Below are 24,762 nucleotides of genomic sequence, written 5' to 3'. Positions count from 1 at the left end.
ATATATATATATATATATATATAGATAGATAGATAGATAGATAGATAGATAGATAGATAAATAGATAGATAGATATGTTGGTGCACCAGTAAGCTCCCAAGAGTACAGATTAATTCATTCTTGATTTTAATCTACAGAACAAATGCTTTTTATGGAAGCAAGGGGATTGCTATCCATAGATGGCTAAGTAAGTTAAATAAAATTTAAACTTCAAATGGAACTGGGGTGGCTCACCGACAATGGCTGATTTAACACGTTTGATAACAGCGCGGGTAATAGCTGATTTATAAACGCAATACATAGAGCCTGTGTAGGTAAGTGAATACCGCGTATGACTGTCATTCTAAGGGTCTGGGGTTCGAGTCTCGGCCTAGACTGAGTTAAAATTTTTTCAAGGAATTAAACACTATAAATGATGTTCGCCTTTGATAATGAAAGGGATTTATCCTATGAAGGGGGAAAACCCAAGATGGGGGCAGGGGGAAAGACGGACACTGTTTATCCTTAAGTGTTAAAATTTAATTTATTCCCATGTCTTTTGCTCTTTCCTTTCCCTCTTTCCTTCTTTTCTCATTTTGTTTAGCTCTCCGTACTTTTTCGGTTTCTGCATGAAGCGTATTGTTCATTTCGTTTTCTTTGCATTAATTCGTATCTTTTTGAACTTAATGTGAATGGAATTTCTGCAGATTTATCTCGTGGTTGTTTCTCTAAATGATGCTCTCAGATAGTAATACTTTTTCCTCCAAGTGGATGAATATCCTGGCATGTTATGTTTTCGGGCACGTATTTGCTGTCATGTTGGTTGTCCAACTATCAGACATAGAGTGAAACTATTCTGCTACTGGAAAAAGCTATCATTTCTTATGTATCCAACCTCCAGTTATTACTGTCGCTGACTGTACAAGTATTCTTGTACGAAAGTGTGCGAAAACCTTGTACGCCTGGCAATATTGGAAGATGGCAATTTGTGTTGTAAACAATAAACATAGAGGGCGAAAACCGTTAGGTTCGCTGGACAGCGTTATTTTCATGATAAGGCGACAGAAACATATTGTACTGATTGTAAACAAGGGCTGGGAATTTCGATGCGAGTATAGGTGGAATATTCTCGGCACATTTTGCCTTTTGGTGAAGGTTTGCAATGTTGGAAACTGCTAAGTCTTGAATTTCATACTAATTGAACGAGCTTTGAGAAGGATTAGTATGATGCAATAATTATAAATACTAACAACCATAGACTTAAAGTATTAGGAAATAAACCATGCTGCTTTAAGAAGAATATAATACACATTGAATTATGTGTTCAAAGTACAGTATAAAGCGAATTTTAACATTTAAACATTTTAAAGTTGTACACATTTGCCTTGTTTGGGCGCCCTTACCAGACACTGTGCAACACACACACAAAAAAAGGCATTAAAATAGGTAGATCGAGCGTGGGCATGAACGCGGCTCTGACCGGTATTCCTTATTAAAGTTCTCCTCAGTCCCACGATATGAATGCCTAGATGATAGCTTCTGTAAAGCAGGGGCGGATCCAGGACGGACTTCTGGGGGGGCGGTGGGTTTTAATACTGCTACTTAGAGCTACTTTTGAGAGCTCCAAACTCTGGGATTGGGTTTTATTTAAATATATAAAATGAGAAATTTCCTTTCCTGGGGGCAATCGCCACGAACGCACTCTGGATCCGCCACTGCTGTAAGGCCAGAATTGGGCCAAATACTGGGCTGCCCTGTCGCGACAAAACACTGTAACTTTGGCGGAGCAGTTTTGAGAAAAAGAGCCGTAAAGTTGCTACAGACCGGTTAATTTCCTACTTACATCGAAATTCTCTTTGGCATATTTTCAAAAGTATTTGACTCAGCTCAATGCTGGGCCTGGTCAACACCACCTAGATTTGAGAAGGCCAGATGGCTGCTACAGTGTCGTCACACGAGTGGTCTTACCAGCTGAGTAGAGGAGTTCCCGAGTGCTACGAACTTCATAGCTTTCAGAAATGGGAAATTACAATTTAGTATTACGTAGCACTCTTGCTCTATTTGTGCTCTTTTACGTGTTCTTTCTTAAACTACATATATGTCTAATAAGAAGATGCATCAGCAATATTGTGACTTGAAACCCTGAAAAGGAAAGAAATTAGAGAAAGCAAAGAACTTTTCCCAGGTTGCGACAAATAAGTTACTATTGTTTTCTAGTCAATATTACTGTACATTCCCCAAAAAGTTTATTGTTCTGTTATAAGCATAAAAGTATCGTTAGTGCAAGCGAAAGTATCATGGCTTCCCGTTCCTCGAATAACATTTATGACTCAATCACAATATTCATAATCAAATGTAGTACAAATGGATGATTTACTAAATTAAAGAGAAAGATCAAAACATCTATTGTAATTAAGGTACATCACAAAAAATACATGCTACTTGAAATTAAGTAAGAAATTAAAGCATTACGACCCCTAACAAGGTGAATTAAATTTTGTAAGTCAGTTTTATTGAGGAATGGTTTGCAATTTTATACCAAGCAAGCGCTTCAAATCATTCTTTTTCTTTTCAATTTTCATGCAAAAGAATAAAATATTTTACTATTTTGTACTAGCACTAGTTCATTTTCTGCATTAATAGTCACGGCAATTTTGAACATTGTTAATTAATATTATGAATATCAATTATGGTAAGAGACGACATACACTTTGGAGAAAGGGTTTGTTGTTAACACATTCTATACTTTTAACTAACAAAATTCAATATTGTTCAAATGCATACTTATACAATTTTAGATACATGTATTAATACAACACATAGTCAATATTTCCGACAATAAAAATATCGTCATTTTCTGAGAAGATCATAGGGAAATTTAACAACACTCTTCATAAACCAAAATCAAGACTGTATTCTCTTGTTACAATATTATTTCTTATATGTGTTTCATCTCTTTGAAACTTTCTTCCATACCTAGTTTCAAGTTATTTCGAAAAACATAAACCAATGAAAAGAATGCTATTGAAGAGAATCACTATTACTTATATTTGATCAGTCTTATGTAATTGGAATTTTTCGCTTACTTTTCGTTTTAGTTCCATTAATATCAATTCCGATGAAATAAATATCAAGAAATATATGCAATGTTATTATTACATCAGGTAAATCTAAATTTGGTATGCTTTTCATACATTTAAAGCCTTATAATGTTTGAATATTATAAATTGATGTTGAACGTTATGATTGCAGTACATTTCTTCCAATCATATTTAGGTATAATGATTTAATTTCCAAATAAGAGCCGCAGTCAGCTAAATGGATTCTAATTGAGTAATGTGTGGTTAGTCAACACCACCCAGAGAGAAGGCCAATGGGCTGTGCAATGGCACCATGTAATATCCTACTTGTAAGTAGACTTATTAACCAGCGCTACATATTTATTGTATGTACGTAAAAGGAAAGGAACTTATGTCATAGTACTCATACAAATCAAAATAGTTGGTTTTGCTAACACTTTTGTCTCACAATTAAAAATATACGATTACTGTTTAATCTTAAATTTAGAGTATAACTAGTGTTATCATAGACATACCAAATATTTTAAACTAAATGAATAATGTTGGCATATAATACAAGTTGAACAATATTTAAAGTACTTAGATAAGTGATATTAAGTCAATTTTGGATTTTTTCAGCATTACATGGAATTAAGATTGTACAGTATGTTGTCAATAGCAGTATCAACCTCAATTCGCAATCAGATTTACACATTTGCATACTGACAGCTCATATTTGTTGCTGTTTACAAAGAAATTTGATTCAAAATTCGGTAAATTCTATTGAACATATATTCCATCAATTCCAAGGAGTTATATTTGTAACAATTTCTGGGATTAGCATTGACTTTATAAAATTACTTAGATACATACTCTAATGTTCAAATATTTGCGATATAAACTACTTTAAATATAAGAATTGGAAATAAAAGCAATATATAACATAATAAAGTACAGAATAATCATGATAAGCTGTAACACAACAGTAAATTGCTAACAAGTAATTTTTTAAAAATGTACAACAAATGCGGTAATATAAAAGAAAATTACAAGAAGTACCATAAAAATGAAATGAAATCTTTAAGTTTAACGTCCCACGGTTATGCCGGTTAGGCTAAAGGAGACGGTAATAATGAGAAATGAGTGAAATGAAGGAAGTGGGAGGAAACGGGAGAACCCCGAGAAAACCCACGAGCACGGTGTTTTTTCCGCCACAAAGTCCACACGGCGCGAGCTGGGATCGAACCAGGGACCCCAAGCACCGGAAGTGAACGCTCTACCACTGAGCCACCGCTCCGCCCTACAAGAAGTACCATAGCGTATTTACTCTCATTGTGTGAATTACAAAGAAAATAACATATACAAAGTTTTCGTGTTATATTGTAACTGAATCAATCGTTTGAAAACACTACGTATTCAAAAAGAAAGAAAGGAAGATGTAGTTTCTTAAAATTCTTTTAAGTCACTTATGCAGTATATGACCATGGCCAAGTATTACCATTTAACTGGCATTCATATGTACTTAATTACATTGTTTATTTTGCGCATTCACATTACTCATAAAGTTACGAACAAAGTTTACAAAAAAAATCCCTTCCATCTCTCTCAAAAGTAATATTTCCTACACAAATTGTTGCCCTTGGTTCAAAAAATATCTACATATTCAGATATACTAATCTATGTTAATGAAATGTGACATTATATATTAGCGCATGTAGTGTATTTTGAGGTAGCTTTCGTGCAGATATCTGACAGTGGACCGTTATAAGTGCATGCAGATTTAAAAAATACTCTCTTGAAGAAAATTTCGGGAAATTTTCTCAAATTTCTGCTGGATTTACCGACTGTGATGTATACGTGTGATATCATTGGCAAATCTGTTTAATTGTGAGGACTGTGACGTATGAACTACGAATCTAAGGAAATCAGGGTACGAGTATGAGCTTCTAATGATTTTTCTATATTCTAAAATATTGTAATATTTCTTCTTTCTTCATGAAATGAAGTAAAATCCTTAATTATGCTCTCTAGGATAAAGATGAATGATTAATAAATTAAATGGTTATGAAAACATGGTGGAATGAGAGTGTGGAAGGAAACGGGAGAAAACCATTGTTTTAAATTAATTTTCTGGGAGAACGGTCTTGCAACAATTGCTCGGGAAATTCCCGTAATTGAACGCACAAAGTATCGGAAATGAACTTCAACAATAAAACCATTTATTTTACGCGAGAAAATATTTAATTTTCTTTTAAGACATTTTGAAACATTTATTTTATAAAACATGAGTTATAGATTGAGTTGTTCTAAATTAAATTAATATATTTGCTTTAAATTAATATATTTGGTATTCATATTTGGCGAATGTCACTTAGGGTATTGGGCTGATTGGTTCTACATTTGTTCGTTCGTCTGCCTGTACCACACATACAACAGGGTACCACTTTCCGTCTTTTAAGTTTAAATTTTCCGGGTACGAGACACACTAAATCTCCTGTACAGATTTTGGCGACATATTAACTTAAAATTTCAAAATAGCGGGTATCCACGCCGCAATTTTCTGTTTTTCAAGTTGAAATTTTCAGAGTAGAAGCGCAAGACACTACATTAACTGTATATATTTTGGCGGCGATACAACGTAAAATTTCAAAATGACAGTCATTTTTCAAAACAGCAGTGAATAGAAAATCGTTGCAAGTTGTGACAATCATAATCTTGAAATATAAATCACATTTTAACACTTTTACCCCAAAGGCATTGGAATATTTAAAAAAATACTCAATTAAACCCGAAGAAAAATTAATTATACCCGAAAACCCCCATATGGGCCCAGGTGGGTTGGGCTTTTTTAAAAAAAAAGCCGGGGTTTTCAAACCCTTATTGTATTGTATTTATTTTTACCCGTTTTCATACAAATTATTCACAACGTGAACGTATGAGTTGGACACATCACAAGAACATTGAATGTGTACGTATTTATACATTTAAGTCTACCTGTATTGAATAGTTTTGAATTTTACCTGTATATCTTCCAAAATGTGGTGCGCCAAAAGTAAATCAGCACCTAAAATTTAAAGGTCTGAGTGACGACTGATTGATCCTCGCACAAGCCAAGCCGATTAACTTAAAAACTTGAAATTTGGACAGTACATATGATTTGTGACGTATGGTACCACTAAGGAAGATTTTTTGGTAATTCTACGGGAAAGGGGGAATAAGGGGTGGGAAGTACTTTAATAAGGTGGCCATATATCTCAATATCGTAGGCTTAGATGCTTGAAGTTTTATTTGGACTTCTCATTTAAATAATTTGATACGTTTTTAAAGGTTTTTGATATTTTAATAAAAATGGGAAGATAAGAGGGGAAAATGAAAAACAGGGGATGGGTTTGCAATTATTATAATCAAATGTCGATATCCTGGAACATTTGAAGGTTAGGAACATGGAGTTTGGACTCATCATTTAACATAATTAGACACGTATTTCAGTTTTTTAAAATTATATATATATATATATATACTTTTTGACACAACATAGAAAAAGGGCACATACGCGGAAAGGGGTGAAAGCATTTTAATAAGATGGCCACATCTCAGAATCCCTTAAGCTTAAAAACTTGATGCTTTGTATTTAGGCTCCTTATTCAAAATAATTTGTACTTTTTTCACTGATTTTTGATATGAAGGATAGAAACATGGAATTTGGTATTTGGACTTCTAATTTAAAATAATTAGATACGTAATAAACTTTCTTTTTTAAATATATGTCCTAGAAGGGAAGAAGAAGGGCGCTGACGGCAATGGAGGGAGAATGGTGCTGGTAAAAATTAGTAGACACGTGTCCAAGAGTTTTTGAAAATTCCGTATATTAGAGTGAAAGGGGCTTAATTGTTGGTCTGACAGCGAAACGAGTACGTTTAAAACTGGTTGAAACATTTAGAAAGTACGTAGTTCATCTCTGCTGCATGGGGTCTGTGGTTCGATCCCAGCTCGCGCCAAGCGGGCTTTGTGGTAGACAAACCGTGTGCGTGTTTTCTCGGGGCTGTCCCGTTTCCTCCCACTTACTTCATTCCACTATTTCATTTATTTCTCATCATCAGCGTCTCACTTAACCTCGATGCATAATCGTGGGACGTTAAACTAAATGTTTCATTTCATCTTAATTTCCATGTAAAAGTAACTGCTTCTTGAGTTATAAATAATATTTTCAATCCCTGAACAATGCTAAACTAGTGTATTAATATAGGTTGCTGACGTTATAGTGCCTACAATTCTGATATTTATGATGTGGTGGACAAACATCGTGTGCGTGGGTTTTCTCGGGGTTCTCCCGTTTCCTCCCACTTTCTTCATTCCACCATTTCATTCATCTCTCATCATCACCGTCTCCTTTAGCCTAACCGGCATAATCGAGGAACGTAACACTCAAAAATTTCATTTTTTCTGATATTTATGAATTCTGATAGAACAACTTCGTGTAGGCTTTGCTTTGGAAGTAATTTGGAAATACGTGACTTGTTCAATGCATGGCGGAAAGTATCTCTGATCCATGTTTTCTGCATTACTACTCCCTGAATACAGCGTGCGTGTAAAGTCAGTTCTTATTTGTAACAATGTATATTTCTAAAAGTAAACAACCTATCACAGTTTTATTTTCATCGAATACATTATTAGAGTGTACCATTTGGTTAAGTTAAATTTCAACGTATACACCCGCATTTCTCACAACTTCTAAAATGTTAACAGTATTACACGCCAGCTAAAGCTGATGCTAGTTTCTAGGATAATCTAGATTAAAAATAGGTATTGACTTTACAACCACCGTGTATATTCTGAAACTGTTAAATTATTCCTTGTCTTCCTGTAGATTTCGTAATATCTTTATAGATACGTTGCTTTCATCAATTCCTAATTTACAATTGCAGGGTTGGCTGGTTTAAACAAAAAAAACTTTAAATCATGTGAACTTCATGGTGACGTCTTCGCATATCGCACCACCTGCATTACGTTTATCTACTTTTCACCTTTTAATCAAGGGGTCCCGTGTTCAATTCTCGGTCGAACCACAACCCATCTTTCAAGTGTAAACCAAGTAGCGATTCAAGGTGTCCCTTTAAGCGAAAGTCTTCTCCGTGATAACCTTGGTATTTCATAAGGATGTTAAGCCTAAACATATGAAACGAAACCAAATTATATATTTCTACTTGCCTGAATGCCTGTTGTTTTATAAAGAAGCCAAGGTTGCTTAAATATATTGATAGAAATTGGCAAAATGTATCAACTGCCTACGTAGCTTCCAACATCAGCTTGGATTCGACTTTGTTTTAATTTTGTTGAATTTTATCTACATAACAAATTTGTAATTAATATGATACGTTGACCTTAAAATTTTACATACAAACACATTTAAACTAATAACAGGATTTTCTCAGTGGCTAAGGCGGGAGTTTCCCGATTTATATGTAATTCTGTATAATGTTTTTACTTGTGTAACTGCTTATCTTTTTGTAATTCTGAAGTGACTCTTGACAATTATATTAACAACTAGGCCTATGTAAAGATCAGTACAACGTATTTTTATCAGGAGTCCGTGAGTGAGTCGGCAATCTCATTTGTGACCAATTAGTCCCGATTTCGTGTCAAAATAGACAATTTCTCTTGAATGTAAGCCGAGAAACGGTTTGGATTCCCTTCCACCATAACCTTGTTGTTGCATAATAACACCAAGACGAAACAAACTAATTTCTGTCCATATCTAATATAAATACATAGAGTAAATTATTTAAATAAAAAACATGTTTTTTTGTTGGTTTTTTTCAATAAAAACCATGGTTTTTGCCAACCCTGTACAACTGCTTGAAAATTAATATGTAACTTTCTTTTATTAGAAAAACGAAACGTTAGTGCAAATATTAATTTTTGAGGATGCGCCAATTGCAACTGACTCGGTGACACTGTCGTCTAAAATCAATGTAATTTGTTTAAGAGCATCAGTTGTATGCTCTAAATTTCCATTACTATTACTTGAGTGCTTAGTGTATATTTCGTTACAGGTCTAAGAAATGAAAAACTTGGAGGTCACAGCTCAGAAGCCATCACATGAAACATCATGAAAAAGACAAGTGTAATAGCTGTGCAGTTTAGTTGGCACGGTGCAAAAGGAAACAGCTTTCACTCATTAATCACTAACACAATAATAGGTAAGAAACTCTCCCTACTGTTCTTTAATTTCATTTTCAGAGTGGAAAAAAATTATAGAAGTTGTCATTTGAAGAGGGATACACTATGTTTAAATTCTTGTAAAAAAAAAAGAAAAAAAGGAAAAACTTCTGGTGCCCTTTTTATTTTCTTTCGCTTTAAATACAAACTATTGTGCCATGAATACTTCTCAGAATCATCTTCCTGTAAACTTTATTTCCCAAAAGCATGTACTACAAGCGCTGTTATAACATTTAAAACACTTTGAAAATCCTTATTTTAGCAAAATGTGCAATTTTCCCATCTTCAAGTGACACGTTACATTTAAGTGTCCGTGGAAGAGAGAGCTGAATATGTATAAAGTATATTTCATCCTTTTACTGAATTGTTCTGCCATGTTGATAGTTTTCTTCAGCATTTCATGATTCATTCCTACATTCGCGATTTTTTGTATTCTTTGCAATGCAACGTTAACAAAATTATTCATTTGTATAAGGCAAAGTAATATGTATGGCCTCCTCCGTGGGGAAAGAAATCGAGCAAAGTAGCGGTCATCAAGGCCTTAGTAACCACCTCGGCATTCACCTGGTGCGACTGAGGGAAAAAGAATGATCGGGTCCAGATATGACATCAGAGCCTTCGGAATGAGACGCTAGTTCTTCATCAACTCAAATGCTGCCACATGTTTTCAAATTACTTTTTTAAATATTAGGTTTAATATTTATAAGATGCTATACTTTTTAAAAATAAATGTGTGACCGCTTCAACATGTTACAACGTCCGTAAGTAAGCTACAGTCTGAGGTATGTCACTTTCATCTGTAGCTGTTGTCTTCCTTGCCGTTTACATTTTCTTCAGGATTTTACTTTTGTAACACAATATTCTCTTCACAAGCTGCTCTAGGTCCTACACAAACATTTTAAATATTTTTGTAAGTTTAAGATGTAATAATTGACATTTAATCATTCCCTGCTGTTATTATGTTATTAAACACTGCCGATTATTTTTATTTTCAGAAACTGTGTAACACAAGAGAAACGTAACTAACGATGAGATCGCGTAGATTATTGGGATATGGCTTCAGCATGTCATACAGGGACGAACAAGATCAATTAAGAATTCAGCTGCAGTTCCACAGAACTTGAACTGACAATTCGCAGCATCGAAATTATAGTTAGTTGAGGTAATGAAAACTGACGTTATAAAGAAGCAAATATATATTTCTGGTTATTCAGCAATGTGATGTTTCTTGAAAGTAGCAAAAAGTGACATTTCGTGAAAAGATCTTTTGCCCATGCGCCGTAGATTTGTAGAACATATTTTCAGTAAATATTGTTGTTGATTTTTATTTAATTAGTGTCAGTGACATAATTTTCTAGAACAAGTGTTTACAAGTTAAAATGTGAATTTCTGATATTTGAGAAGATTGTTCTTAATGTATAGAAACAAATAATACGAGCAGCATGAAGATGCTGCTGAAGAAAATTTAAATAAATAAAGCCAGAATAGTGTACATTTATATTTTTATTTAACTACTAACCGATATAAACTGATATATGTGTATATTTATTATAGTGGACCGTGTAAATTATAACTACATAATGTTAGCTTGCTCTCATAATAAGCTGCTTTTTTATTATTATTATTATTAACTCAATCTTATTTACACACAGAATGCTTCTGGGTGTTCCATTGCTACTACTGGTATGTGGCCACGCCGTCTATGTATGTTGGGGTGTCTTATGTGATGTTGCGAGGTTCAGACTGCAAATTAGAGCCTTCACAATCATCGCGTGCAGGGCCGGATTTCCCAATAGGCCCGGTAGGCCCGGGCCTATGGGCGCAAGCTCCCAGGGGGGCGCACGGCCGAGAGAAAAAATATCTAGAAATAAAAATAAATAGCCATAACTTACATATTTTTTGAATTGATTTTAAAAAATCAGGCTAATAAAGCACTCTGATTTTGAAGTTCATTGGAACAAATAATTGTTGGTAAAGTTCACCGATCTTTTGTTAATGCATTAACGGTATTTTGTTAAGCCCAGAACCAAGTAAATTCCTCAAAAAAAAAAAAAAAAAAAACTTGCAATGATAAAATTGCATCGTGGAGTGGTGTTTAAGCAATTAACATATAGGCCTGATATAATTTTTTAATAAAGGTTTTTCGGACAGTAACTTTAACCATACTAGGGGCGGAAAAAAATATTGGGTCTAGGGGCGCCAAAATGCTAAATCCGGCCCTGATCGCGTGCCAGTTTTCAAAGCGGATATATTGGATTTATTATTTTTAAGATAGGAAAAGGATTGCCAACAATTGTTTCTTGAAATGGATGTCTAAACTTCAATCCTTTTCGTATTAAAAAAAAAATCCAATACAGCCGCTTTCAAAACTGGCAGGCGACGATTGTGAACACACTGATATGCAGTTTGAATCTTGTAAGTCACATAAGACCCCCCAACATATATGCACGGCGTGGCCACACACCAGTAGTACCAGTGAAACACCCAGAAACATTCTGTGTGTAAATAAGATCTTGAATTTTAAAAAATGCTTAAAATTATGAGAGCAAGCTAACATTATGTAGTTACAATTTACACTGTTTATTATTATTATTATTATTATTATTATTATTTTATTTTGTTTTTATTTATTTATTTATTTATTTGTCTGAGTGTGGACCGCTATGGTTCCTCGTCATGAAGACAGAGTGAGGCAAAGATGTCTAAGCAGGTAAAATTGTACAGAAGAATCTTATGTTATCTTCCAGCTGCTATGTCACAGCCTGGCTGCCATGTTTTCAACCCACTATTTGTTCCCAGCAAGAAGCCGTCATATATGCAGAGTGACGCAAAAGTCCGGAGCCCATAGGCCTACTCGGTTACTATTGCAGGTATAGAAACAAGGTAAGATATGTAAGGACTATTTTAAATTCCAGCAACACTTGTTTTTGTACTAGTGTACCGCTCAATAAAGAAAATGCGTTACCATACATCATGTCGGGCTACACGAATGAAAGAATGTGTGGTTTGAATTTATCTACACCGAGAAGAATTGAAAGGAGACACAGTGGAGGATAAACATGCAAATGCAATATCCACGCCAGTGGCGTAGCAACCAAGGTGTTGGGGGGGGGGGGAGAGCAGATACGAAGGACGCGAAATTGGGTCTTGCACTATATTTTTCATTGTGTCTTTCCGTTCCCTTTGGTCCAAATAATTTCAAACCACACTTTCTTTCATTCAGTGTTGTCCAACAGTGGCAGCGTTGTACTTTTCGTTATTATTGCGGTACATTGTACAAATATACGAAATCCTCTTGCTTACTACAGAAATCAGTATGGAGCATATGCTACATACGCACTGCCGTTAGATGTTACATCATGCCATTGCAGGATGTCTGACATCTAACAGTTTTCCGTATAGCACCTATATATTACATTCTGCAGCTATATTCTATTCTACTATGGACATTCTGCGTCGATTTGTATGTGAGATCCTGACCGCCTATATTGTTTCATACGGAAAGTACGTATAGACGGAACACTTATACGGAAAGTATTATAAAACATGCGTTTTCAGTTATACGTTTCCTGTACGTTAAGTCCAGAAACTACTGGAATTACGCATGTAACCTACAGTTTTAAGTACGCTACCTACAATTTCTTTTTCTCAGTATGTGCTTTGAAAACTAGCCATATGTCGGATTACAGGGAGAAAGCATTTTTTGTTGAAAATCATTGCTGTTTTCTTAAATGTTTTTGAGGTTAATTTACCTAAAGCCAAACACACCACTAACTAAAGAGTTTCAGACAGTGTTGCTGAGCATGAGTAGTCGCTAATGCTCTCGCCTTTGGTCCTGGGCTCGATTTCCGGCAGGGTCAGTCGGTCGAAAAGGTGTAACAGCTTTTTCAGACTAGCTATCCTAAATGAGGTTTTTCCTGTAATTTCCTCATTCACACCAGGTAAATGCCGGGATGGTATCTAATTTACAGGTCTCAGGCCGCTTCTTTCTTTATCCGTTCATTATATCCCTCCTCCGTACCGTTATTGTGTGCTCGCCGAGGATGTCATTCCTCCAACGTGACGTGCTTAAGGCCATAGATGCCGATAATGGCCATGACTTGTATCAATAAATAAATAAATAAATATTGACGAGCGAGCGCTAGCAAGCGAAGTCGGGTTAGAACGTCGCAATGCACGTTGTATTCGTCCATTCTAATTAATAGCAAATAGCAATTGCAAAATTTTCCATTCCGCACACGGCATTTCCAGTCCACTCAGTTCACAAATTACACACATATCAGTATCAATTATCTTTCCACAACATGAACTCATTCCACCTATAAACATTGTGTTTTTACTAAGTTTTGGTCGCCCGTAATCCTACAGAACACGAGAAATATATTACATATTTCTTTCGTAAATTTTGCAAATTCAAACTCATAAAATGGGACAGCATCATCCTTTTCTACATACAGTAAACGTTATATAATTTTTAAAAATTAGTGGTACAGTCCTCTTTCTCACGGTGTCATTCATTTTAATCATAAATTACTGTTTTTATGTTTATGTATTCTACACCTGCATCCATTTATCCAGCGCCGTAACTTAGATTTATTTTTCTTGGGAGGGGAGTAAGCATTAATACACGTATTTGGTGCTCCTAGAAGAAAGTTGTTTCTCTACTTTTTGGGCTCCCTCTTTCCATCTTTCTCTTACTCTTTATGGGCCCAGGTCGTTAGTTACACCTTTCCATACATGAGAAATGAATTAAGGGGACAATATTGACAAACGAATAAACATTATTTCTAGGGCCCCTAATAGTAAACTTTTTATTGAAATGGGCCCACGACTCATTTTTGTTTTATTTACCTTTTATGTGTTGTTTTGTTTATGTAATATAGTGGACATATTCGATGCTTCATTTATAATTTCATGTTCGTATCGTATACAGAGCAAGAACATTTTGTCTTGAAAGGGGTTCCCTCGAACGGCGGGGAGCTTCCTTGGGGAAGCATTTGCCCCCTCCCTCCTCAAGTTACGGCCCTGTCACTTATCACATACTAGGCTGTTAGCCAGTCCAAAAATCTAAGGGAAGCCCGGTAGAAGTTTGGGAGGGGGTCCCGATCCAAACGTATTATAGTTAATCACCATATTATAGCTCAGCGCACAAATTTTCCGGTCCCCAAGTCGACATTGGCGACTAGAAATTTAGAGCTGGCGACCAGTGTTCAGTAGGAATGGTTTCTGCCTGAACTCACAGGGCAGCGCATTTTCTGTTTCGTAAGAAAATAATTGTCACTGAGTGAGAGAAAACACGGAACGTGAAGTCTTTCTTTGTCAAACCAAAGACCGTTTGGTGGGGGGCATCTCAATTTGTACATGAGATATACTATCGACCATTATTTTTGGATTGGCGAGTGCGTCTGACTTTGAAATTTTTCACCCTGTTATAATTCATTTGCAAGCGTACTGTGAAAATTTTAGGGGACCAGTAAAAATTTAGTGGGGGCCCGCCACCTAGACCCCATGGATACGGGCCTGTCACATACTAATATGATGTAGACCTATCATTAATTTTTATGTCATTTATATATTGTGGATCTCCAAATTTTTTGTGGCAACAAATCTTTCGCGGAGCACATCGAATTTCGCGTGTGGAGATGCTATATTTTCATACAAATATACAAATATTTCTTTAAGCATATTACTTCATTAACAGATTATCATTTTTAAACATATTTTCTTTACCGGTCTGTTACGATAGTATAAAAGTTGGCACCAAATCAGTTGCAAACACTGCTCAACTTACTATCACATTTAATGACGTCATATTGTGTGGTGCTCTGGTTTTGTAAACCTAAGATCTTCCAGAACTCCCTTTAGCTACTGCCAATAGCAGACGATACAGTTAGTTACAACTCTAGCCGATAGTGTCGCAGAATCACTTTCGTTGCAATGTGGGAAAAAGTTAATTCCCATTAGTTATATAAGGGTAAACAATGATGTTGCTCACGACTTTCTGTATGCTCCTCGTAATTGGCAGTTACTTAAAGAGAACACCAGATAACACATGTTCTATCAAATAGCATTGTTGTTGAAAACTCTTTATATAATTCAGTGTCAAACGTTACGACATATCTGTTGTACGTATCAACAAATCAAAACCATATTGCAGGACAGTGTAGTTTAAATTGTGGGGGTCGGAACAAATTCAAAATAGAAAAGCAAAGAAAAACACTCATGGGTTTTAAGTTAAACTACGTATGAAACAAATTTGATCTAAAGTATCAGCAATAAAACATAAAACAAAAATTTAAATTTAAAAGTTATGAAATTATTTCCACTCTCTCGGCTTCTTAACGGGTTACCTAACTTATGAAAACGTTTCAATAAAAATCAGTTTTCACCAGGCCCGTAGCCAGGGAGGGGCTAGAGCGGGCATTGCCCGCTCTAAAAAGGACGTTGTCCAGAAGTTTCAAATTGTTTCAGCAAATCCCAAATAGGAAAATCTTGTGATTTTATTTACTAAATAAAATTGAACTTAGCGCGCATTTACTACTACTAACAAATAAAATTGAACGTGGTGTATATTTCTACGAAAAACAACAGTTATTCTTATTGCCAGTTATACTCAATAATCTCCCATGTATTACTTTTTCTCATTGCAAGAGCTTGAAGAATCACAACCACAACAAGCATTCAAGGCGTTGGACAAGATGCCCCTCCAAAGAACACCCATATGAAAATCGACCCGAAAACAGGCTATGTTACATGAATGTGAGTGCCTGACTTGTGCATGTGTAACATTGCAGGTAAAAAATATTTGTTTTGCCGACTTGACAGTACATGTCCCGCGTGTGCATGTAATTAACGTGTAAAACATGCAACATGTCCATGTTCCTTACAGTGCAAGGAAAACGCATGTCTCATATATGAAACTGGTACCGAAACTGCGATGTCTGGAGAAAACGTACATGCGCCTCTAGAAAAAAATCAGTGGTGGAATTCGGAACTTTTGGTTATTGTAAAAGCGGCAACAATGCTGTTTTTCACATGATTTGAGTCTTTGCGGGGAGCACCCACGAAAATAAATCATGACTGTAAAATGTTTCTAAATAGCAGTTTGCATCGGCTCACTTTGTGTTTTCTGAGTGGCCCCGAACCATTTGTTTCACGATTTGTTTACAAATATGAGGGTCACTACGAAAGTTTTGAGATACGCATTGTTGTGGCACAGTATTTGAATTCCAACAATTGCGTTCGGTAGTGGTATCCAGAGCGAAGAAGCGAAGCAAGTTTCAACCCTCCTCGCTTATCGGCGTGGCCGTATCGCCTTCACTTGTTTGTTGATGTGAGCAGTATTCGGCTGTCTAGAATGGAGCTCGAAAGGGAACATTTTCGGGCAATGATCCTTTACGATTTCAAAAGTGGTTTGAACGAGACACAAAGCCTTGACCGTTTGCAGGGGGCATTTGGGGACCTTTCTCCTTCCCGTGCTACAATTTTTTGGTAGTTTGGTAACGTCAGAAGGAGCCGAACATCGCTTAAAGATGAAGAGACAGCTGGACGTCCTGCAACAGCTGTGCTAGATGAAAACATTGCCGCTGAGGAACAAATGATTCGAGAAAATCTTCGAACAACTTTCAAGGACATTGAATCCACAGTGAACATTGGATCGCCAGCAGTAACAAAAATTCTTCATAATCATCTTCGGCCCAGGAAGGTTTCATCTCGTTGGGTGCCTTACACTTTGATTCAACAGCAGAAGCGCATGCGTGTGAAATGTGTGAAGAAATGCTTCCAAGATTTGATGGATGCGATTCTCGACGCATCTCTGACATTGTTACTGGTGATGAGACTTGGATCTATCAATTTGACGCTGAAAATAAATAAAATTGAACTTAGCGCGCATTTACTACTATTAACAAATGAAATTGAACGTGGTGTATATTTCTACGAAAAACAACAGTTATTCTTATTGCCAGTTATACTCAATAATCTCCCATGTATTACTTTTTCTCATTCCAAGAGCTTGAAGAATCACAACCACGACAAGCATTCAAGGCGTTGGACAAGATGCCCCTCCAAAGAACACCCATATGAAAATTGACCCGAAAACAGGCTATGTTACATGAATGTGAGTTCCTGACTTGTGCATGGGTAACATTGCAGGTAAAAAATATTTGTTTTGCCGACTTGACAGTACATGTCCCGCGTGTGCATGTAATTAACGTGTAAAACATGCTACATGTCCATGTTCCTTACAGTGCAAGGAAAACGCATGTCTCATATATGAAACTGGTACCGAAACTGCGATGTCTGGAGAAAACGTACATGCGCCTCTAGAAAAAAATCAGTGGTGGAATTCGGAACTTTTGGTTATTGTAAAAGCGGCAACAATGCTGTTTTTCACATGATTTGAGTCTTTGCGGGGAGCACCCACGAAAATAAATCATGACTGTAAAATGTTTCTAAATAGCAGTTTGCATCGGCTCACTTTGTGTTTTCTGAGTGGCCCCGAACCATTTGTTTCACGATTTGTTTACAAATATGAGGGTCACTACGAAAGTTTTGAGATACGCATTGTTGTGGCACAGTATTTGAATTCCAACAATTGCGTTCGGTAGTGGTATCCAGAGCGAAGAAGCGAAGCAAGTTTCAACCCTCCTCGCTTATCGGCGTGGCCGTATCGCCTTCACTTGTTTGTTGATGTGAGCAGTATTCGGCTGTCTAGAATGGAGCTCGAAAGGGAACATTTTCGGGCAATGATCCTTTACGATTTCAAAAGTGGTTTGAACGAGACACAAAGCCTTGACCGTTTGCAGGGGGCATTTGGGGACCTTTCTCCTTCCCGTGCTACAATTTTTCGGTAGTTTGGTAACGTCAGAAGGGGCCGGACATCGCTTAAAGATGAAGAGAGAGCTGGACGTCCTGCAACAGCTGTGCTAGATGAAAACATTGCCGCTGTGGGACAAATGATTCGAGAAAATCTTCGAACAACTTTCAAGGACATTGAATCCACAGTGAACATTGGATCGCCAGCAGTAACAAAAATTCTTCATAATCATCTTCGGCCCAGGAAGGTTTCATCTCGTTGGGTGCCTTACACTTTGATTCAACAGCAGAAGCGCATGCGTGTGAAATGTGTGAAGAAATGCTTCCAAGATTTGATGGAGGGAATTCTCGACGCATCTCTGACATTGTTACTGGTGATGAGACTTGGATCTATCAGTTTGACGCTGAAAATAAATAAAATTGAACTTAGCGCGCATTTACTACTACTAACAAATGAAATTGAACGTGGTGTATATTTCTACGAAAAACAACAGTTATTCTTATTGCCAGTTATACTCAATAATCTCCCATGTATTACTTTTTCTCATTCCAAGAGCTTGAAGAATCACAACCACGACAAGCATTCAAGGCGTTGGACAAGATGCCCCTCCAAAGAACACCCATATGAAAATTGACCCGAAAACAAGCTATGTTACATGAATGTGAGTGCCTGACTTGTGCATGTGTAACATTGCAGGTAAAACATATTTGTTTTGCCGACTTGACAGTACATGTCCCGCGTGTGCCTGTAAATAACGTGTAAAGCATGCAACATGTCCATGTTCCTTACAGTGCAAGGAAAACGCATGTCTCATATATGAAACTGGTACCGAAACTGCGATGTCTGGAGAAAACGTACATGCGCCTCTAGAAAAAAAATCAGTGGGGAATTCGGAACTTTTGTTTATTGTAAAAGCGGCAACAATGCTGTTTTTCACATGATTTGAGTCTTTGCGGGGAGCACCCACGAAAATAAATCATGACTGTAAAATGTTTCTAAATAGCAGTTTGCATCGGCTCACTTTGTGTTTTCTGAGTGACCCCGAACCATTTGTTTCACGATTTGTTTACAAATATGAGGGTCACTACGAAAGTTTGAGATACGCATTGTTGTGGCACAGTATTTGAATTCCAACAATTGCGTTCGGTAGTGGTATCCAGAGCGAAGAAGCGAAGCAAGTTTCAACCCTCCTCGCTTATCGGCGTGGCCGTATCGCCTTCACTTGTTTGTTGATGTGAGCAGTATTCGGCTGTCTAGAATGGAGCTCGAAAGGGAACATTTTCGGGCAATGATCCTTTACGATTTCAAAAGTGGTTTGAACGAGACACAAAGCCTTGACCGTTTGCAGGGGGCATTTGGGGACCTTTCTCCTTCCCGTGCTACAATTTTTCGGTAGTTTGGTGACGTCAGAAGGGGCCGGACATCGCTTAAAGATGAAGAGAGAGCTGGACGTCCTGCAACAGCTGTGCTAGATGAAAACATTGCCGCTGTGGAACAAATGATTCGAGAAAATCTTCGAACAACTTTCAAGGACATTGAATCCACAGTGAACATTGGATCGCCAGCAGTAACAAAAATTCTTCATAATCATCTTCGGCCCAGGAAGGTTTCATCTCGTTGGGTGCCTTACACTTTGATTCAACAGCAGAAGCGCATGCGTGTGAAATGTGTGAAGAAATGCTTCCAAGACTTGATGGAGGCAATTCTCGACGCATCTCTGACATTATTACTGGTGATGAGACTTGGATCTATCAATTTGACTCTGAAAATAAACGGCAGTCTAAAGTTTGGATCTTTCGAGACGAAAATCCACCCACGAAAGTGAAGCGACCGCGAAGTATGGGGAAGAAGATGGTCGCAACTTTCTTCTCCAAATCTGGCCATGTTGCAACTGTTCCACTTGAAGAACAAAGGACTGTTACTGCTCAGTGGTACACCACTGTTTGCCTAACAAAAGTGTTCCACAAGCTTCGGGAACGGCGTCCAAGAACTGGATTGCGTGGGATCTTGCTTCATCATGACAACGCGTCCGCCCACACAGCCAACATCACAATTCAGTTTTTAGAATCTACGGAAGTCAAACTTACAACTCATCCACCGTATAGCCCTGACCGGGCCCCGTGTGATTTTTTTCTGTTCCCTAGGATCAAAGCTCGCATGCATGGGAAGAGATTTTGCAGCCCTGAAGAAGCTGTAGTGGCTTACGAGAATGAACTTTCAACACTTGAAGAAAAAGACTGGCAACACTGCTTCCAAAAGTGGTTCTCGAGGATGCAAAAGTGTTTACAGTGTCATGGTGAATATTTTGAGAAAATGTAAGTGTTAAATTGATTTTAAGTATGTAAGTTATTTCACATCTCAAAACTTTCGTAGTGACCCTCGTATACGGAATGAAGAGAACGTTAACTCCTTATATGCACTCAGAGAAAAAACTCAAGACGGCAGCAGAACACCGAACCTACTATTTTAAAAAGATTTTTTCACACACCATTATAATTGCGCGCAATAATAAGTAGCACAGTGCTTAGCGAATTTCCAGAAGGAAACAAAAACAGTAGAAAATGAACTATAGACAACTGTATCTCGCCAGACGTTTCCAATTACTCTACTGACCATTATAACGCCATAAATATGAAGCAGGCATTCATCAAGTCATTTTTGGTGCAAAATTTATCGAAAATGAAACTAATACAGAAGCAGAGTTATCTGTATCAACATGTGTAGAAGGTCAAGAAAAAATTAAACGTCACACATCTGATTTCCGCCATGTTGATGTTGATTTCCACAATGTATCAGACCTTGGCGATGTAAAACCCGCTGAGCTGCATCTTGCAAATTTTCCAGGTTCTAGCATTTCTGGCCCAATTCGACGATTTCGTCCAATATGGTACAAAACGTGGGATTGGCCCGGGTATTCTGTTATGTTAAATAATGCCTTTTGCTTCCCATGCCGGAAATATCCGTCAAAAAACAGTGATCCCTCATTTGTACAGAATGGTTTCAGAGACTGGAAGTATGAAACCGAGAAAAATAAGGGATATTCTCCTCACGCAGATTCCGAAACTCATAGGCACGCTGTGGCTTGCTACTTGGAGCAACGCAAACGTGAGGACTCGGGTGAAACGGTCGTGAAGAAGGTGTGTAGTGATGTAATTATGAATAATAAGTACTATGTGAAAAGTGTGTTGAAAGTTATTCAGTTCTTAGCTGTGAAACAGTTGTCCTTTAGGGCAGTGTTGGGAAGTAACTTACCGCAAGTAACGCGTTACTTGTAACGCGTTACTTTTTAAGTAACGTTTCCTAGTAACGCGTTACATTTTTCCCAAAGTAACTGTAACGGTAACGCGTTACAAATTTTTAAGTAACGTACCTAGTTTGCGTTACTTTTTTCGCGTTACATGTCGGATGAGTAACTACAATATATGTATATATTTTCTTCGGAAACAAATGTTTCTTTAATGTAAGTGAATTTCTCAGAATGAAACAATCGAGCATGAACTACGTATGTCAGTGACCGACAGTCATAGACACAGAGAGAAACAGGTAAGTTCATAGTGCCACTTGCTGTTTTTTTGAAGATGAGGACAGCCTTAGGGAAATCACGTGTACTGATTGCAAGCACCTGGAAGATTTTGTCGTAGATTTTGACAGCTCCAAATCAATACATTCAGCGAGTGAACTAGGGGTGCAATGATACCGGTAGTATATTTTACTTTGATTGGTGTGGTTTTTATAAAGATGGAAAACGAAAATATTTTACCGTTCGAACATTTGAAATAATACTTTTCTCTTAAGAGCTGAGGATGATGGTGGACAGAATTTAAAAGTAAAGTATCTGAAGTGCCCCGGCGAAAAACATTTATCAACAACTAGGGTGCCATAATTAACGATTTACAGTAAGGTGTTAATATGAATAAACTGTGTTCTGATGAGCAGGCCTGCTTTATTACTAGAAAGTAGTTTGCTGATGGTATGTAATATTGGAGTTCTTTCAGATCAGTTTGCTTATCCTAGAGTCCCGTTGATTATAGAGTAGTGTAATGTTTCTCTATATTCTTTATTTTTAATTTTACATAACAACATTGTTATTATTATGTAATTAGTTTGACAGAATAATAATAAGCAACCGTTTTTTCTAACGTATAGGGATGAGCACGAGTCAAGCTGAAACTCGACTCGATTCGACTCGAATTCAAGTCGAGTTTCGAGTCAAGTCAAGGGTAATATCCCCGAGTCGACTTCCGAGCCGATTCAGTTTTTCGCGTCGAGTTTCGAGTCCAGTCAAGTTTATAAATGGCTCGTTCGTTTTAAGTCGTCTTGAAATCATGGCCTGATTACACTGGAAAACGAAAGCCATGAGAAATGTAGATAAGCTAAACGGTAATATGGAATATTTTTAGTGTTGCTCACGAGAAGGGACACGGCTTGCATTTCGTCTCATCTAGATAGCGAGTTCACAAGAGATTTTTTTATAACAAGCTCAGCTCGGCTCGGCTCAACTGAGAAGATGGCTCGAGCCGGCTCACTTGGATGAGCCATCGGCTCGAGCTGGCTTGGTGGGGATGAGCCATTTGCTCGGTTCGGCTCAACTGAGCCGAGGGCTCTAGCCGAGTCGGTTAAGTGAGCTGTTGGCTCGGCTTACTTCTCGGTTCGGGTCGATAGTGAATGAGCTGTGAGCCGAGCTGCACGAGTCGTTGACAATTCTAAACCCGGGCCGAGCAGTTTTGAAGATATTTGGCCAGTGCTCTCTAACTTTTAACAGTGTTTGGCTCGAGCTTGAATACTCAACCTAGACCCTCAACCCAAATTCAGAAGCTCGTGAACAATGTCTTTAACTCCTAGACTTCACGACTACCAAGGTTGGCAATCAACTAGTTTTTTAGTATTCAAATACAAACCTCCTATCTTTCGTTTTATATACAGTGTTGTAAAATAATAATAATAATAATAATAATAATAATAATAATAATAATAATAATAATAATAATAATAATAATAATAATAATAATAATGTAAGTTGTAGTAGTAGTAGTGTCATTGATAATAATTATAATGTCTATGTAATATACTTCAAGAATGTACTCGAAACTACACACCGGATTTGGCTCGAGTCGACTCGAAACTTGACCCCAATTCGAGTCGACTTGGAGGAAATTTTTCGAGCCGAGTTCAAAGATGTCTGTTTCGTTTCTAGTCGAATCGAGTGTCAAAAAAAAAAAAAAAACTCGCTCGAACTCGCTCGTGTCCATCCCTACGAGTAACGCAGTATGGCATTTTATCAATGTTACATTATATGAAAATGTTCATATATCAAGTAAAAATTTGTCCTTGCATTTACATAAAGCGATTCAAAAGTGCAATAATAATAATAATAATAATAATAATAATAATAATAATAATAATAATAATAATAATAATAATAATAATAATAATAATAATAATAATAATAGCGGTAGTAATAGTAGTACGGAAAATTTAAGTCTTTTTTTTTCACATTTTTAGTTTCGGGCCTAAAAGTAACGCGTTATTTTCGAAGTAAAGTAACAGTTACTTTTTGGGGACAAGTAACGCGTTACATTTTAAGAGAAAGTAAAGTAACTTGTAACGCGTTACATTTTTACAAGTAACTTACCCAACACTGCTTTAGGGAGGATTCTGGGTGTGAACAACTCCGAAAACAATCAAGTAGTTTGTTCTTAAATTTATTTGAATTTAGTATTCGTAAAGATCCGAAATTAGCAGAAATTGTCAAAACTATCCCTGCCAATGCAACATACACTAGTCCGGATATTCAGAATGAGATAATTCATTTTATGACAGAATCTGTTAAGAGGAAAATAGTAAATGGAGCAAACGAAAGTAAATTTTGTTCATTACTTGCAGATGAAACCAAAGACAAGCAACGAATCGAAGATTTGTCTGTCGCAATTAGGTACCGTACCTTGTGAATTTTAAAGTGCAAGAAAGATGCGTAGCTATACTGAAGTTGGACAAACAAGACTCTGCCAGCATTAAGAACGCCATTTTAGATTGTTTAAGAAAAGTAGAATTCAAAACCGACACGATAATAGCACAGTGCTACGATGGAGCACCTGTCATGAGTGGACAGAAAAATGGAGTGCAAACTCTTTTGTCTGAGGATTTGAAGAGGAACATTTTGTTAGTTCACTGTTTCAGTCACCAATTACATTTAGTTATTTGTAGAGCCATTGACACGATTCCTGAACTGAAAGAGTTCTTTGATATTTGTCAACAACTATATTCCTTTTTCAGAAAAGGACGTTTTGCAGCAGATTACGCAGAAAAGAGTTTAAAGCGATTGTTGGAACAACGTTTGACTGGACATCTTGACACAGTGACTGTAATTCATGACGACAGGTTTCACATATTAAGTACACTGATGGCAATTCAAACTTCACGAGAAGAACACGCCTCAATGAAAGTTGAAGTTACCGGTTTACTACATCAGATCTCCACTAAGACTTTGTGTTTTCTAACTGAGTTCATGTTCAGGGTTCTTGGATATCTAAAACCGACAAACGCATTGCTACAAAGAAGAGATTTGGACATTGATGCCGCTGTGAAGTTAATAGGATCGGTAACGGAACAGCTCAGGTCTTGAAATGAAATCTTAAAGTTTTACGTCCCACGGTTTTGCCGGTTAGGCAGCTCAGGTCTTGCCGGCAA

At 37.0% G+C, this 24,762-nt stretch overlaps 2 protein-coding genes across 6 annotated transcripts in view; both read left to right on the top strand.

Moving 5' to 3' along the window:
• LOC145686335 (52 kDa repressor of the inhibitor of the protein kinase-like) overlaps positions 1-24,762 on the top strand; it is a 183,591-nt gene that overhangs the window by 149,917 nt on the left and 8,912 nt on the right. For 2 of the 5 annotated variants that reach the window (XM_081759559.1, XM_081759555.1), the window contains exons 2-5: positions 3,256-3,388; positions 9,092-9,238; positions 10,253-10,419; positions 12,005-12,140. The gene's annotated coding sequence lies outside the window, so the exon portion shown is untranslated. The remainder of the gene's footprint in view (positions 1-3,255; positions 3,389-9,091; positions 9,239-10,252; positions 10,420-12,004; positions 12,141-24,762) is intronic. The other 3 variants (XM_081759556.1, XM_081759558.1, XM_081759557.1) reach the window with 3 other exon arrangements.
• Positions 24,173-24,697, top strand: LOC145685354 (uncharacterized). Its single transcript, XM_081757739.1, has one exon. It carries the CDS (start codon positions 24,173-24,175, stop codon positions 24,695-24,697), a length of 525 nt encoding a protein of 174 aa, XP_081613865.1.

Source organism: Thermobia domestica, chromosome 5 (assembly GCF_964235325.1).
Source record: "Thermobia domestica chromosome 5, izTheDome1.hap1.1, whole genome shotgun sequence".
NCBI classification, from domain to species: Eukaryota; Metazoa; Arthropoda; class Insecta; order Zygentoma; family Lepismatidae; genus Thermobia; species Thermobia domestica.
This window is presented reverse-complemented; position numbering and strand designations above follow the sequence as displayed.